General features: G+C 35.1%; 2 protein-coding genes across 2 annotated transcripts; one reads left to right on the top strand and one right to left on the bottom strand.

The window, feature by feature from the left end:
- Positions 1-6481: 6481 nt before the first annotated feature.
- LOC131637071 (putative pentatricopeptide repeat-containing protein At3g25970) lies at positions 6482-13632 on the top strand. The gene is made up of 4 exons (XM_058907634.1): positions 6482-9033; positions 9318-9353; positions 9808-9897; positions 13496-13632. Exon 1 carries the CDS (start codon positions 6815-6817, stop codon positions 8885-8887), a length of 2073 nt encoding a protein of 690 aa, XP_058763617.1. The 5' UTR covers positions 6482-6814; the 3' UTR covers positions 8888-9033; positions 9318-9353; positions 9808-9897; positions 13496-13632.
- Positions 13633-16246: 2614 nt separating this feature from the next.
- LOC131637068 (uncharacterized) lies at positions 16247-16921 on the bottom strand. Its single transcript, XM_058907633.1, has one exon. The coding sequence runs from the start codon at positions 16919-16921 to the stop codon at positions 16247-16249; it is 675 nt and encodes a 224-aa protein (XP_058763616.1).
- Between the last annotated feature and the right edge of the window lie 377 nt (positions 16922-17298).

The raw sequence follows: 17298 nt of genomic DNA, 5'->3' as shown, positions 1-17298 counted from the left end.
CAACTTAATGTAATCTATTCAAGAGTTTACAAATGCTTCTAAAAAGCGATAATCACAACTGTGATATTTCTCTTAACGTTTAAGCTTAATCTCACTAAGATATTACAAAAGCAATGTAGTGAGCTTTGATGAAGATGAAGATTCTGAGTTTAGATTTGAACAGCGTTTCAGCAAGTTTGATATAAGTTGTTTTGGTGCAGAATCGTTAACCTTGCTTCTCATCAGAACTTCATATTTATAGGCGTTGAGAAGATGACCGTTGAGTGCATTTAATGCTTTGCGTGTTCCGTACAGCATCGCATTTAATGTTATACGCTTTTGTCAACTACCTCGAGCCTTGTTCACGCTGTGTCTACTGACGTTGCCTTTAGTAGCTTTAACGTTCCTTTTGTCAGTCAGCGTAGTCTGCCACCTGTACTTCCTTCTGATCTGATGTTTGTGAATATAACGTTTGAATATCATCAGAGTCAAACAGCTTGGTGCATAGCATCTTCTGATCTTCTGACCTTGAAGTGCTTCTGAGCGTGATACCATCTTCTGATCTTCAGTGCTTCTGATCTCATGTTCTTCTGATGCTTTCATAGACCCATGTTCTGATTCTGCTTCGACCATCTTCTGATGTCTTGCCAGACCATGTTCTGATGTTGCATGCTGAACCATTTGAGACACATCTTCTGAGCGCTGAATTATGCGTACTCTTTATATATTTCCTGAAAGGGAATTTGCATTGGATTAGAGTACCATATTATCTTAAGCAAAATTCATATTATTGTTATCATCAAAACTAAGATAATTGATAAGAACAAATCTTGTTCTAACAATTTGCATTTTTCGAGGTCCTGTTGCTATCAACATCTTCACCTTGAGATCAAAACAGATACTTGTTTGTCTTGTCCGTCTATTGTTGTTCCTTGATATATCCTTTCTTCATTCAGTGTCATTCCTGAAAGATTTCGACCATGTTTTATCTTGTTTCCCTTCAATCACGTTTTATCTTGATTTTCTCTGATCATGCTTTATCCTGATCACTTACACCATGTTTTATCTTGGTTCCCTTCAATCATGTTTTATCTTGATTGTCTCTGATCATGCTTTATCCTGATCACTTACACCATGTTTTATCTTGGTTCCCTTCAATCATGTTTTATCTTGATTGTCTCTGATCATGCTTTATCTCGATCGCCACCATGTTTTATCTTGGTTCCCTTCAATCATGTTTTATCTTGATTGTCTCTAATCATGCTTTATCTTGATCGCTTTCAACCGTGTTTTATCTTGGTTACCTTCAATCATGTTTTACCTTGATTGTCATTTGATGTTATCCAATCATGTTTTACCTTGATTATCCCTTAATGACATCCAATCATGTTTTACCTTGATGGACCTGTGATGATTATCTAATCATGTTTTACCTTGATTGTCCGTTGATGATTATCCAATCATGTTTTACCTTGATTATCCTTTGACGATATCCAATCACGTTTTACCTTGATTGTAAGTTGGTGTTGCCCAATCATGTTTTACCTTGATTGTCATTCGATGTTGCCCAATCACGTTTTACCTTGATTGTCATTTGATGTTGTCCAATCATGTTTTACCTTGATATTAAATTGATGTAGCCACATTCATGTATGCCTCAGATATTCTCTATTGATTCTTCCCGAAGTTCAATCATGTTTTATCTTGAAAACTTCTGTCGACTGTCTCTTTCTCCTGTGGAATCCAAGTTTTATCCCTGGATGACACATACCTTTTCCCCAGTGGAATCCTTTCTTATCTCCCCAGTGGTGTTATACTTCCCTCTATTCCATAATCATACTTGATGCATCCATTAGCATCGCATCATACCTTAGGTTCAAAAATTGTGTGTTTTATATTTAAGTCTCTTCAATTACGTCGAGCCGAGGATTTTAACCCTCACATCTCCGGATAGAAGAAACTTAAATAGGGGCATCTGTCATAACCTAATTTTTGACCCTAAGGTCATACATCATTTGCATTTCAATAATCAATCAAGAGTTTCATCTTAAAGCTCTGCTCTCGGTGTTATGCTCATTTCATCTGTAAGAGGGATCATCAAACACCAATGTTTTTTGTATATATATGTTTTACTAACCAAAATACCAAAAATATTGCCTTGTGCTTTTGTATGTTTGTGTTTTGTAGGTATCAAGTCAAACTACCCATCAAAAGGAGCATTTTTCAACAATTGCACTGTGCAAATCGATTTGCATAAGGTGTAAATCGATTTACACAACTGATTTTGCCCAGATTTTGCTTCTGCCATCAGTGCAAATCGATTTGCATAATGTGCAAATCGATTTACATAACTGTTTTTTTCCCAGATTTTGCCTTTTTCAGCTATGTAAATAGTTGCATAAGATGCAAATCGATTGCACCAGTGCGAATTTGGAAAAATGAAGGCAAATTTCAGCTTTTGAAAGTGTTGACATCATTTGCAAGCATGGGAAGCATGACTTAGTTCTCACATTGGATTTCCTACATCATTTTATCATGAGCCCTCATGTAATTGCATCAAGACCATTGGATTTCATTTTTGGCTCCAAAACCTTTCTCCAAGCCTAATTCTATTTTCCAATCCTAACTCCAAGCCACAAAAATTCCCAAGCCTAGCTCCTATAAATTGAGGCATTCCCCTCTTCATTTTTCAAGCTTTGATAGCCAAGAAACTTATTGCAAACTCTCTCCTCACCTCTTCCAAACCCATCACTCAAAGCTCTTTTTCTTCCTTACAAATTAGTGAGTCACATCTTGAACCTCACTAATTTAGAGCTAAACCTCAACATAAACACTACTTTTCTTCATCAATTGTGAGAGATCAAGGCTTGTGGTTGTGTGTTCTTGAAGAAGATACAAAGTTTGTGAAATATTTGGTAAAATTCTAGATCTAATCCATAATTCAAGATGTGATCCATTGTTGTTTATGCTTGATGCACCTTTGGTGCTATATTGATGAGATTTGCTTGCTTACTTGATACATTTTCGTACACAAATTGATCCAAGATCACAAGGTGTTTGGTTTTATGTTTAAACAAGTTTTCTTCTCTTTATTTGCTGTTTTTTTTGAAAACTGTGTTGTGCAAATCGATTTACATCTTGTGCAAATCGATTTACACAACTGAAAACTGCGCAGATTTTGAAAACAGAGTTATGCAAATCGATTTACACTCTGTGCAAATCGATTTACACTGGGCAGAATGCTGATTTTTGTGGTTTTTGACTTGTTTTTGGTTCTAACTCATCTTCTACTCCATTCTTTTGATATTTTCTTTGAATCACAAGTTAGAGGCCTAATTTCTCTCTAATTTCAATGGACTTAGGGCGTCGATAGGATGAGAATCCAAATCCGCAAAATTAAGTGATTGAAATTATGGATGAAAGGAGCTTTTAATGTGGTTCCATCTTTTGTTTCTCTTTATTTTGATCGATGAAAGTCTTAATACCTTGAGAATTCTTCTGGATTCTTGGTAAAGACTAGATCACTCACCATTTTTCTATTCGTGCGGTATTGCTTTCGGAGAGTGATCTACATATCGCTTCTCTCGCATGCATTAGCACATAAAGTTTTGACCGGCCTCGTTGTAGGGTGATTTCTACATAAATCACTTGGCGATCTGCTTAACATAGCGCAATATTTCGTGTCCCGAATCAAAAAGATCAAATATGGAAGAGAATTGTATGCGGTTGATTTAAGACTTGTGGAGGTTTTTATCGTGTAGTCGCTATGATTTTATCAAGCTTCTGATAAACCCCATTGAATTTAAATCCGAGAACATCATTCACTCACCATCGATCTTTATTACTAACTTTGATAACATACTTTACAAGTTTCAAGATGGTTATCTTTAACATCTAACAATTGACTTTAATTTCCGCAATTTACTATACCGCTCTTTATATTTCTCGCTTTATCGCTTTATTTTATCATTTCATCATATTTACATTCCGCCATTTTCCTTTTGTCCATTTGGACGTATGTTTATGCTTCCGCTATTTTTCTTTTGTCCACTTGGACCATACTTTATTTTTATGCTAAAACACTAATAAATGACAAAAATCTAAAAAAACATTTAATGTTCTCTTTTGGACTATTGGTTACTATCCCTAGCATTTTGGAGATTCGGACTTATGGACTTAGTGCCTCTGGACCCCTATGATGTTGTTACTTTACTGTTATTCTGTCTGTCTGGCATTGGATTGTTGTTTGTTTGTATGTGCAGGTACTTCCTTGAAAGCCCTTGATGGTTAATTCCAAGGCATTGATATAAGGATTTTACCCGAAAACAGCCGTTACTCTGCCCGATTTTCGTCAGAATTTTAATGTGCTTAATGCAAAGTGGTGCTAAGATAATAATTTCATCTGGATCCCCTAGTGGTAATGTGATGGTTTAGTATTGATATTCCAAAGGATGGGAAATCTACCTTGACTCATAATGTCAAGTGTTGGCTTCTTTCTTCGGTTAGACCGTTTCTCTCCTTAGCTTTTATTTTACGCAATAGGAATAGCCTCTTCATCTCCTCCCACTTCTTAAATTTTCAAAATCTTATCTCTTTTTTTACAAAACCTTCTTATGTTTGCAACCTTTTCAAAACCTTTCTTTAAAAACATCTTTTGCCCTTAGTGGCCGTTTCCTCTTTTTCTTCAAAAGTTTAGACACTGTTAATTGTCGAAACGAGTGGTTATACCCCACGATTTTGAAATTGATTGATATAATGAGATCTTTTCCGCGTGAGAGAGCTAGTGGCATACTCGTCGATTTTATCCGAGTTGGAGCCCTTCTTTCATTTGCGATGCAAAGAACTCGTTTGTTCTCATGCTCAAGATCAATGGCTGAGTATTTCTCTCCGACGACAATAAAGTGTTTATTCGTTTTAAAAACGTTTTTTCCCAAAAGCGGAACTACATTAGCTCTGACTTCTCCATTGCACCGAGGAGGTATGTAGGCACAAGGCTTAACGCTTTGTCGAGCTTATTTTAAAAATAAAACAAACCCTTTTTTTAGCACACACGACACAGATTTTCAAAAAGGTTCCTGTGGAATACCACAGATATGAGGGGTGCTTAAAACTTTCCCCTTGTATAAACAACACCCGTACCTAAGATCTCTTCTTTTTGTTTTAAAAAACAAACTTCGGGTTTTATTCGTTCTTTTCCCTTTTCCTTTGGAAATAATAAAGCGCGGTGGCGACTTTCACTGAAATATTGATTCGAGTCAATCCTATGTCTTCGATATCAGATTTTCCCCGCTACACTACCTATGTAGGCCATAAGATGATCTACACTTTCTCTCTAAAGCTTAATCACTTCTTGATAGTCCATGAATTTGAACTGCCTTAAAAAGAGGATGGTTTGTCTCTCCGCAATAGTCAGGAATGACCAGTCATAGTCAGTAAATATTGACGAGGTCTCTATCCATGACAACAGAAATAGGGGAACATCTTCAGGGTCCAGCATACCGAGGGAGTCCTCTTGACCCCTTACCCGGACAAATTTTTCTTTCCAATATTTATAATTGTTAGAATGAGGTGTAAAAAATCCTTGGTCTTTTTGGTTGCTTAAGGTCACCCATCTGACCTTCACCAGTTTGGTAACAAGAAATAGAAGAAAACCCCTACGGTATGGTTAATGTCTAGCTTTTTACAGATCATCTTGAAAGCCCTAATGTAACCCCAACTATTCAGAAACAATTGGGAAGGGGGCAACATTAAGTACTTTGAGAATTTCTGTAAAGCAGTCAGAGAGAGAGGAAAAAGAACCCCTATGTCTTTAATAAAAGGGAGGTAAAACTAGAAGAACGAGTAGGGAGGACGAGATGAGACTGGCAGGGTCACCCTCTACGAGGGCAAGCAACCCTCCAAAGCAACCCGATCATCGTCCCCCGAGGATGAGACGTTTATTCCTTCCAAAAAGACATGGATATGATCCTCCAAAGAGAAAATGGAGGCGAAGTCACCCGCGCCCCTAGAAACAGCGTAGGAGGAGGGTATTTTGTTCTAGAAAAACAATAGAACAAAAAGAAGTCAACACCATCGTCGCAACATTCGGAAAAGAACTATCTACCCAAAAATCCCGTGTCTAACGTCTAAAAATTTTCTACCATGTAAACCCCTTAAAAACTTGTCATACAATTCTTTATATAAACCTTCCATTTTGGGCATCAACAATCAATTATTTGCACTATCTACTCAATTAAGTCATTAATTTGACCCATGGATTATTTTTATAATTACGTAATGTTTTGGCCTATTTTAAATTATCCAAAAAAACGTGAAAAACCTCACTTTTCATTTCTCTCATCATCTCTCTAAATTTTTCATATTTTCTCACAGATTCTAGTAATAGTTCTTTGAGAGTATTTTTTAGTACATTGATTTTTCTCTTGAGTATTATTCTGGGTGAAAGTATACTTGCAAATTTACCAAGAGTAGATTTTTTACTTGAGTAAATAATACTTCCTTAGGAAGTTATCATTTTAGTTGGGAGTTAAACCATTGAAAAATATCTTGTTTGTATTCGGGGATTAATATAAGTCTCCTTTTGATTTGGGAGCTTCATCATTGAAAAAGCTATATTTTGGCCTGTTGAAATCAGCCAGTGAAAATCTCCACGATAGTTCTTGAGCTCAGTCCGGTTAAAAGTTATATCAGTTTGAGATCAACGAGGTTTAAAATCTCAATCAATTTATAAGTTGATCCTGGTACAAAATTTTCACTATCAACTCTGGTGTTTGAATAAAATTTTCACTTGGCCGAACAAAACCATTTGCATTGAAAACCACATGCTCACGAATGAATGCAGAGACTCCAATCCCTTATTCGAACTTCACCCATTACACTACCTTATCTGAAAGCAACCCATTGTCTAGCAATCAAGTCCGGTTCCATAGCAGATCTCTACACAGCCAACAACCTCATAACATCATACTCAAAATGTGCTCAACTTCCCCTTGCTCACCAGCTGTTCGACGAAATGCCTCACAGAGATACTGTATCATGGAATGCAATCATTTCATGTTACGCAAACACCGGCGACCTGGATTATACATGGAAGCTCCTCAGTGATATGAGAATCTCCGGTTACGTAATTGACAGCCACACATTTGGAAGCATTCTCAAAGGTGTTGCGCGAGCTGGCAGCCTTGACCTCGGGAAGCAGATACATTCAGTTATGATTAAGACGAGGTTTAATGAGAATGTGTTTTCAGGGAGTGCGCTTCTTGATATGTATGCCAAGTGTGGTAGAGTTGATGATGCATTGGTTGTGTTTCGGTATATGCCAGAGTGTAATTTCGTGTCGTGGAACACGTTGATTGCGGGTTATTCGCGAGTTGGTGATGTTGAGATGGCATTTTGGTTGCTGAGATGTCAGGAGATGGAGGGTGTTGGGATTGACGATGGCACGGTGGCTCCGCTATTGACATTGCTTGACGGTGTTGAGTTTTGCTGTTTGGTAATGCAGCTGCATTGTAAAATTATGAAACGTGGGCTGGAGGATTTTAACATTGTCTCCAATGCTCTTATCATGGCGTACTCAGAGTGCTATTGTTTACAAGATGCTGAGAGAGTGTTCGATGGTGCTGCCACGTGTCGCGATCTAGTTACATGGAATTCCTTGCTTGCGGCTTACTTGCTTCACAAGAAAGAAGATCTTGCATTTGAAGTTTTCATTGACATGCAGAGTTTTGGATTTGAGCCGGATGATTATAGTTATACTGGGGTCATCAGTCATTGTTTTGTCAAACACCACAAAAGCCGTGGAGAATCTTTACATGGGATGGTGATAAAAAGAGGGCTTCAGGTTTCTGTGCCTGTTTCTAATGCTTTGATTGCCATGTATCTTGGATTTGATAATAGGGGCATGGAAGATGCATCGAAAATCTTCTTTTCCATGGATGTTAAAGATTGTTGTACTTGGAATTCTGTTTTGGCAGGGTATGTGCAGGTTGGTTGGAGTGAGGAAACCTTGAGGTTGTTTGTGCAAATGAGATATCTTTTTGTAGAAATTGATGACTATACTTTTTCCGCTGTCATCAGATGTTGTTCAGATTTAGCAACACTGCAGCTAGGTCAACAGGTTCATGTTTTGTCACTTAAAGTAGGCTTTGATACAAATAAATATGTTGGGAGTTCATTGATCTTCATGTATTCTAAATGTGGTGTCATAGAAGATGCTAGGAAATCTTTTGAAACAACTTTCAGTGACAATGCAATTGTTTGGAACTCGATCATCTTTGGGTATGCACAACACGGACAAGGAAACATTGCACTTGAACTCTTTAACTTAATGAGAGAGAGGAAGATGAAACCTGATCATATAACCTTTGTCGCGGTTCTCACTGCATGTAGTCATAATGGGCTCGTAGAAGAAGGCCGGAAAATTATAAAATCTATGGAGTCTGATTTTGGTATTCCGCTGCGAATGGAGCACTATGCTTGTGCAGTTGATCTCTATGGTCGGGCTGGGCATTTGGAGGAGGCAAAAGCTTTGGTTGAAACAATGCCTTTTGAACCTGATGCAATGGTGTTGAGGACTTTATTAGGTGCCTGTAGAAGTTGTGGTGATATTGAATTGGCTAGTCATGTGGCAAAAACATTGCTAGAGTTGGAGCCTGAGGATCACAGCACTTATGTTCTGCTCTCGGACCTTTATGGGCGTCTGAAGATGTGGGATGAAAAAGCTAGTGTAACTAGGCTGATGCGAGAAAGACATGTGAAAAAGGTTCCTGGTTGGAGTTGGATAGAAGTGAAAAATGAAGTTCATGCTTTCAATGCTGAAGATCATTCTCACCCTCAGAGTGAGGAGATATACAAACTGCTACTACAATTAAAAGAGGGGACTAAGTTGTTTGTTAATTTTGTAGGTTAAACTTTATTACTAGATGGTTATGATGATTACAATTTCTTATGATCAAAGTGTATTGTTTATTGGGTTTGATTGGAAGATTTTGAAGATGGCGCACACGGTAGTTTTAAAATGTAGTCTACAACAACAATTTATATTGCAAAGCAAAGGTATTTAGCTCTCTGTGACTATATCATGATGCAATTACGATGACATTTATCTGCATTTTTCTGCGATGTAATCGCAATCATGACTGCAGTCACAATTTAAAACTGGCGTGCACCATGTCTCTTCACAAGATGCCAACAGTTATTTCATAAGGGAGAAATGATCTTGTGCTTCCTTTTCAAAGAAAAGATTATTCTTGTTATAAAGTTTACTCTTTTAACTGATTATTCTTGTTATAATGTTTACTCTTTTAACTGCATATTGAATACTTGCGATTGCCATATAGGATTGAAGGTGTTCTTGCCAGCAGTTTCAAAATGAGGTATGCCATGATGTTTATAATAGTACTTTGAAATGGTGAGAAGTAGTAAATGAGCAGTATCACCAAACGAGAGTAATAATTTCCAATTAGAAAGAAATTATTCCTAAATGCTTCTGTTCATATCCTCTAATTTTACTTTTGTTTGAGATAAAATTGTAGTCAACATGAAATATGCACACACTAATCATTACAATGGCATATGTCAACTGATACTATTTGAAGACAAGAACAAATTTATGCCAAATATTGGGGCTTTAGTTCACTGCTAATTGCATATACCAGTCAGTGACCTGCAAAACATATTTGCTTCAAGCTTAAAAAAACAACTTATCACTTGTTTAGGTTCCAATTCCAACGAAGTTTGTTAATTACAATCTAGACAGGTATATTGCAAGAAGTAGAAATTCATATGTTACCAGCTCTTAAATTTTCCCTTTTCTATTTCTTTTTGCAGAAAGCCGCAATTAAGATGATGGATATGCAATCATCAAAAGAATTCCTTACTAAATGAAAGCTTCTGACACAGTTCCATCACTTGAACTTGGTATGACATTTTCCCAATACTGATATTATTCAACATTTGAATCTTCAGAATTTTTAGAGTTATTATACAAAAGAGTGGGAGGAAGCTCACTAAAGAACTATGCAAAACATATGGCAGCCTATTGAGTCAAATATAAAGGATTACTTTCATTCTTTTCTTGTATGATTTAGAGTTCTTTTTATGAAGTTCTATTTATTGTCCCCCTTTTTCTTAACTTCTAATTAACATTGAATAAGGAAATATCACTACTAGCTTTTTAAGTTCCAAGGAGTTATTGCTGGATGTCTTCACTAGTTCCTTGACGGATTGAATTAGTAATCGTTAAGAGTCTTACATCAGACAATATATGACCTGAACATGTGTTTATAAATGGGGATATCTCCACCCTACAAGTTGGTTTTGTAAAGTTGAGTTAGACCCAAGCACATTTTTAAGAGTGTATTAAAGCTTATCCAAGATCCGTTGGGCCACCTACTATCATGTTTTCGCTATCGGGCAACCTACAATTTGTATCCACCCTCCATATGTCTGTCCGGTCTTGGGCATGAAAGGGTGTGTTGAAGAGTCCTATATTAAAAAGGATATGGTCTCAATATATGTTTATAAGTGGAGACAAATTCCTCACCTACAAGCTAGTTTCGTTAGATTGTGTTAGACCCAACCACAATTGTTATATATGTCACACATTTGGTGCCTATCATTTATATGCTCCAACTTAACTTAAGTTGGAGAGTTGATATATTCTACTTATAAAAATATTAAGTAATTAGGATAGGCATGATATCAAAGTTATTAATATTATGTAACTAATATCGAGATTATATATTGATTCTCTTGGTACCTATATAAAAGAGTCTCAATTGTGTATTTCAGATTCAAAGACCATTTTATCTTTTTCCTCCTTATTTTTTAGCTTCATTTAAATATTATATTCATTCATAATGATAAAAAAATTGAAAAGACAATTTGTTCCTAAAAGAAGGAAGGTGTTCAAAATAAAAGATAGTTTAAGAATTAAAAGAACAACCGAATCTTATCTACGAAGATCAAATGATGCTATAATGTTCTATCATATATCATATCTCCATCTAACTCATTAATCTCTAGATCTTTCTTACTAGTTTTTATATATCTTCCTCTATCTCTAGTGATTTGACTATCATCAATTTAATCTACTCTTCTTACTATAAAATCTACATCTACTTGTCGAAACCACCTCAGTCGAATTTCCACCATCTTTTTTACTATAAGACTATCCCAACTCTCTCTTATAGTGTCATTCCTTATCCTATTTTGTCTACTCTCACTACACATCTAACACAACATTCTCATTTCTGTTGCATTTATTTTATTCTCATATTGGTTTTTTCCCTCCCAACACTCCATCCCATACAACATTGTCAGTCCTACGAATGTACGATAAAGTTTTCCTTTCACTTTAAGAGTTACCTTCATGTCACATAAAACACTTGAGACCCTCCTCCATTTCTACCATCTAACTTGAATTTTGCGGCTTACATCTCTTTATTTTCCCGTCCTCTTGTACTAAGGGTCAAAGATATTTAAACCATGTAACTTGTGCTATTACTCCTTCATTAGACACTTTTAAGACTTGTATCTGAGTCTCTAACCCCCCATTTGATTTCTCTTTCGAATCGCAAAATAGGACTATATCATCTACACAAAACATGAATCTCGGTGTTGGCTCTTGGATGTATGTATTTTGTAAGTACATCTAAAATTAAAGTAAAAAGATAAGGGTTTATAGTTGATCATTGGAGAAATCTTATTCTTAGAATGTGTGGTTGGGCTTATCTCAACCTTACAAAACCGATTTGTAAGATGATGATTGCCCCCATTTATAAAGTGGAACACATGCCAAATCTCTAAGCAACTTGAGACTAAATTCACCCCTTCAAATCCAACACAATGAAGGTATTGAAGCTGCAATGAAGTCTAGCCAATTACCGCAATTTAGGCGATTAGGGGTGGACCGCAATGAAGGCAGAAACTCAACACGTATTATTATGGGAAAATATTATGTAGCTCCACCCTATATCATCACACTAATTGAGACCTCTTCGTACATATTCTTGATAGCGCTTTACTAGGAAAACAAACAACTAGTTAATTCATACCAGTGGCGCAGCCAGAAATTTTAGACAATTTGGGCAAAAAATTTAACTGCAAGTTACATGCGACTTAATATATAAATAGTCCTAAAGTGTGCTTTATAAGAGAGATGAAATCTAACCTGCAAATATTGTGCTAAATAAAATTAGGAGGTAAATGCCCTCTCCGAGACCTCTTTGCGGTGAATTTTTGAATAATATCAACATCTTTAAGTGACTTGAATTAAGATTGATCAACCTAATTAACTAATTAAAAATAAATTTAATTAATTAATAAAGATGATAAAGAAATCAAAAATAAAATAAAATAGAAATGGAGGTGGGTTAAATTTACATTAGAAAAGGAAAAGTTAGGCCCATAACTAAACAAATGAGGAAGAGAGAAATATAGTAGCCCCCACCCACCCCCACACCATATTTTCGAATCCTAGTCCATAATTTCCAGAAACATTATCAATGTTATTTAGTTTTGATTTCTATCTGAAAACCTAACATTCAAAACTCAAATTAAACAAAAACCAAACACAAATCCAACCAATTGGCAAATGGTTTACATTGAGGTAACAAGAGAAATAAAAAATAAAGAGGAGACTCACATGGTGGGAGCTATTCCGACGGTTCACGGTTCCGGTGAAAGCTCTTGTTCATAAATAATTAATTGGGTTGGGCCTGAACCATTGATTATTCATCTATTTTAATTTTCACACCATATTTTTACTAATTTTGCCCCTAGTTTTGTCTAAAAATCAACTATTAGATTAGAGGTATACAAAAAAAATAGGGGTTGAGTCTGGGCACGTGCCCGAGCTGGCCCAGCCCGGGCTAGCTGGACCATGGAAACGCCCCTGATTCATACCATTATATAAAGGCAACTCCAAAGTTAACTATCTCTAACTACTATTTATTATGGTTAGACATTTTTTCTGGACAAATTTTAGGCATTTTTCTTTTACAAATTTATTCTTAATAACATAAACCTTTTTCAAATTCAAGTTTAAAACATAGAATATGAATATTGAAAGATTTGATTACATAGATATTAAAAAAGTGAAATGAACGAATTATATTAAAATAGATATTACAAAATAAAGCATAATATGTATGTTCTTCAGGAAAAAACGATGAATTGATCTCTTTTGGCTTATAAATACAATTTGGTTGAGATATCTTTGCCATTGTTTTCTTTTGTACTTCATTTATTCATATATTTCAAGTGAGTTAATTAGGCCCATTCAAGCGATTTGGTTTGTTTAGTCAATTATGGTTAAGATTTTACACTGTACTAACCTTTATTAAACTCTGTTTAAAAAGACCAGAAAAATAATTTGATGCTGAATTTAACAGAATCGTTATATGCTACCTTGATTTTGGCTAAATTTTCACTTTAGAGCTTCCTATACATCATGTTTAACAATTTGGAGCTACTATTAATTATAACAACATTTTACTATGTGTATTTATACTAGAAAAGGGATGAAAGACTGGCCAAGGCACAGGTATTTGTTGGGCACATAAGTGTCAAATTATGGCAAAGGAACATGGCGTCAAATCAAGTTTAAGACATGACATGGTGAGTGTTTCAAGTTGCTTTGGATATATCCGGCCTGAATTATAAACAAATATTCTCTTTTTAGGTTCATTGAGTAATGAATGTATCTGGTCTACATAAAAACCAGATACATTTATTATTTAATGAACCTAAAAAGAGAATATTTGCTTATAATAATAGCCAGAGGGAGTGCTTATGATAATAATCTTCTGTAATTGGAATCAAAGTTGAACCTGACTCATTGGACTGTACTGTATTATAAAGGCAGGCCTAAATGAGAAGGGAAACCATGGTACTAAAAACTTGAAAACATAGAACAAGAAACATGTGCAAGCATGTGCTTTCAGTTCCCACCACAAGGTTCAGCTAAGAATCAATGCTAGGCTATACTAACAGCAGTATACACTATCAACTCCCTGCTTCTCAATCACTGCCAATGACAGTCATTTGTTTGGTCTTATGTAATTTTTCACAAACTGTAAATTTCAGTTTTATACTATTGTATTGAATCTTGTGAAAATAGTGTCTGTAGTCTGTACAAAGGCTGCAGTATCTAAACAAGAACTTCATCACTAATTCAATGGTTTGTTAAAACCTTTCCTTTCTCTTTTAGCTACATGACTCATTAGGTATATTTATCATTTGAATCTATGCAGGCCACACAAACATATCTACTGGAAAATTCACAATCCACATCCTTTCTTAGAGATCCATTGAAAATATAATATTGACCCTGTCCAAAAGAGTCGTTCATAATGCTATTGTTAAGGAAGCATCACAAAACCAGACGTATCCCTCGCCTCAAACTGTGGCCTACGACAACCACCCTTTCTTCTTGCATATAGATGCATGCTAGGTTACTCTACTATGTCACAAATGTTCCTGTCCAATAGTCATTTCTCTATAATTTTCAAGAAAATAGAGAAGCACAACAAAAATGAAAAACGATTGTTGTCATGGTCCGAAAGGATACATAAATGGATTTCAGAAGGAATTTATGTATCCTATAATACTGTGCAAATATTATAAATATTTTAAATTTAAACATATTTGATTAAATGTTTGATGATTAGAAAGAAGGTGTAGGTTTAACACTTGATTTGGATGAAAAGTGATAAATTGAAAATTTTAAAGTGTGTATAGATAAGATGATTAAAAGTTTTTAAAAAATTTAAAATCGTAAGCAATTTAAATGATCTAATTGAAATTAATTTATTTTAAAATTATTTTGTTTGGATAAATCATTAAAATTATTCATCGTAAAATTTGAGTTCATTTTTATAAATTTTAAAATTTTTAGACCAAATTTAAAAAATAGAGATGAAGTTGCAATTTCTAAAAATTTAATGGGATCAATTTATAAAATTTAAAAATTACTAAAAACCAATTTATAATTTTTGAAAAAAATTTAAGAACCAATTTACAAAATTTGGAAAAATATGAGGAAAAATTTGCAAAATTTAAAATAATAATAATAATAAGGCTTAAATGCACTGTTGGTCCCTGTAAGTTAGTGAGTTTTTGATTTTCGTCCCTGTAAGTTATTTTTTTTTGTTTGAGTCCCTATATCTTACTTTTTGCTTGAGGTTTAGTCCCTAAAGGCAAAATCTGCAGGTTTTCTGCGGATCTTCCTGTAAATTTTCCTGCAAATTTTGATTTCAGGGACTAAAACGAAGGCGAAAGTGAAATATAGGGACTAAAAAAAACTCACAGAGACGAAAATAAAAAACTCGCTAACTTACAAGGACTAAAAATGCATTTAAGTCTAATAATAATATCCAACTTGATATTCAAATTTTATGGAGTATGAAAGGAATTTCAAATTCTCTGATTTTAGGCATGATTTCAAATTACTAAATTTAATTTTGATAAAAATACTTCATAAATTTTATAATTTTAATAATTCTTCTTAATTTTTATTCAAACAATAAATTTTTATCTAAATAATTTTAAATTTTCTCATTAAATTTTTTAATCATAACACATTCTTAGAATATGAAATTGATAGAATGAGAGAATAGAAAAGTTGTTAGTATGTATATTGAAATGCTCTAGAAAAATATTTTTGAAAATTAGACGTCTAAAATATATTTTTTAGACACGATCCATTTGGGAAATATTTATTAAATGAAGGTAATTTTTCATAGTACCCTTGTATTATGGGCACACTTATGAAAATCCGAAAATACATTTGGGTGAATTCAGAGATTATCTTTGAACACACAAAATATCATTTTTTGTCTAAATTTAGTTCTGAGATGCATCTCCGAATAAACCAAAGGTAAAGTCGCAGATACATTTTAGAATAAACCAAAGATAAATTCGCAGATATATCTCCGAAGTCACCTTTCTTTCTAAGTAAATCAGACATTCACCATATTTCTTAAGAAAATAGTTTGGAGATGTATCTGCGAACTAGGTGTTCGGAGATATATCTCTGAATTCTTGCTTGCATGTTTCATTTACAGAGACAGTGTAATCAGATTGTAGTTTTTTCAATCTAACATAATTTTAAATCGATTAATATTGCCATTAATTGTTTCAAAGATTAATAAAAACGAATATTATATAATCGAGTAATACGTTAACTAATCATAAAGATTATAATAGTACAAACATTATTCTCCAAGTCGATGAAAAATATACAAAATATAAGCAAAAACATAGTTTATTGAGTATGCCTAATCCTAACAGTTTGACTCCTCCTCTGCCTACAGTAACCCAAGGCATTCCGTACATTGGTAAGACTGGAACATGCTAGGGTAACAACTTCATCACCACCTCTCTCAAATAGTCCAGACTCGATAACCTCTCTTAAAATCTGCATAATATTTTGACCGACTGACAACAAATCAACGACATGGTCATCCATGACCTGATCATTCTCCAAGATCTCCTCATGAGCAGACCTAGGTGGACGTCTATGAGCATTTGGTGTCATGTAAGGGTGTGACACAGAATAAAACCAAGTCATGTAAACCTCAACATGATTCCACTCAGATGTGGCTTCCTGACTCCGGTACTCCTCCGGTACCAGACGACTCTTAAAATTCGCTGCAATTTCATTCACTTCTATGCGGACAATGTTGATAAGAGAAGCCTCGGAGGAGGACCTCGAAATTATTTGCACATACCCAAACTGTCGCATCCACCGCTCTGGAAAATACCTACACATGATATTAGTCCCAAATGCCAGCCATCCGGAGTATAATGAAATATGGTCGAATGAAATAGTATCCCGGTGAGTAGTGTATGACATCCAAACGACGTCATCATGCTGAGTCCGGTCAATATACACACGGAACGACAACACAACATCATTTCCTTTGCGCAGGATGTACATGTAAGCCCGTGGGTAATCCTCGGTATAGTGAGGGTCACGCCCAAACCAGTGAATGAGGCGATAGTGGGGAAAGATCTATCCCTGAAAATGAATAAGGAAAAAATATTAGTAACAAGTGTGAAAAACTTGTTTTTAACTTAATAGTGAGATTTGAAAATTACCGTAAGCAGGGTGCAAGAGCCTATCATTTGCTTTGTTGTCCAACAAGAACCTTCGCTCAGCTTAGAGTACAAGTATACCAAGCATGTGGCCCCCCAGTTCCACTTGTGAATGGACTCAAAGTCGATGAAATACTGAGGAAAGCCACATCCACGTATGTTGCGCTTTCATCCACAAACATGGACGTGCCAACCAAGAATAGGAAGAAGCACCTCACT

The sequence above is a fragment of the Vicia villosa genome, unplaced genomic scaffold, assembly GCF_029867415.1.
Source record: "Vicia villosa cultivar HV-30 ecotype Madison, WI unplaced genomic scaffold, Vvil1.0 ctg.001905F_1_1, whole genome shotgun sequence".
In the NCBI taxonomy this organism is placed as follows: Eukaryota; Viridiplantae; Streptophyta; class Magnoliopsida; order Fabales; family Fabaceae; genus Vicia; species Vicia villosa.
Note: the sequence above shows the minus strand (reverse complement) of the source record. Positions and strands in the feature narration are given on the sequence as shown.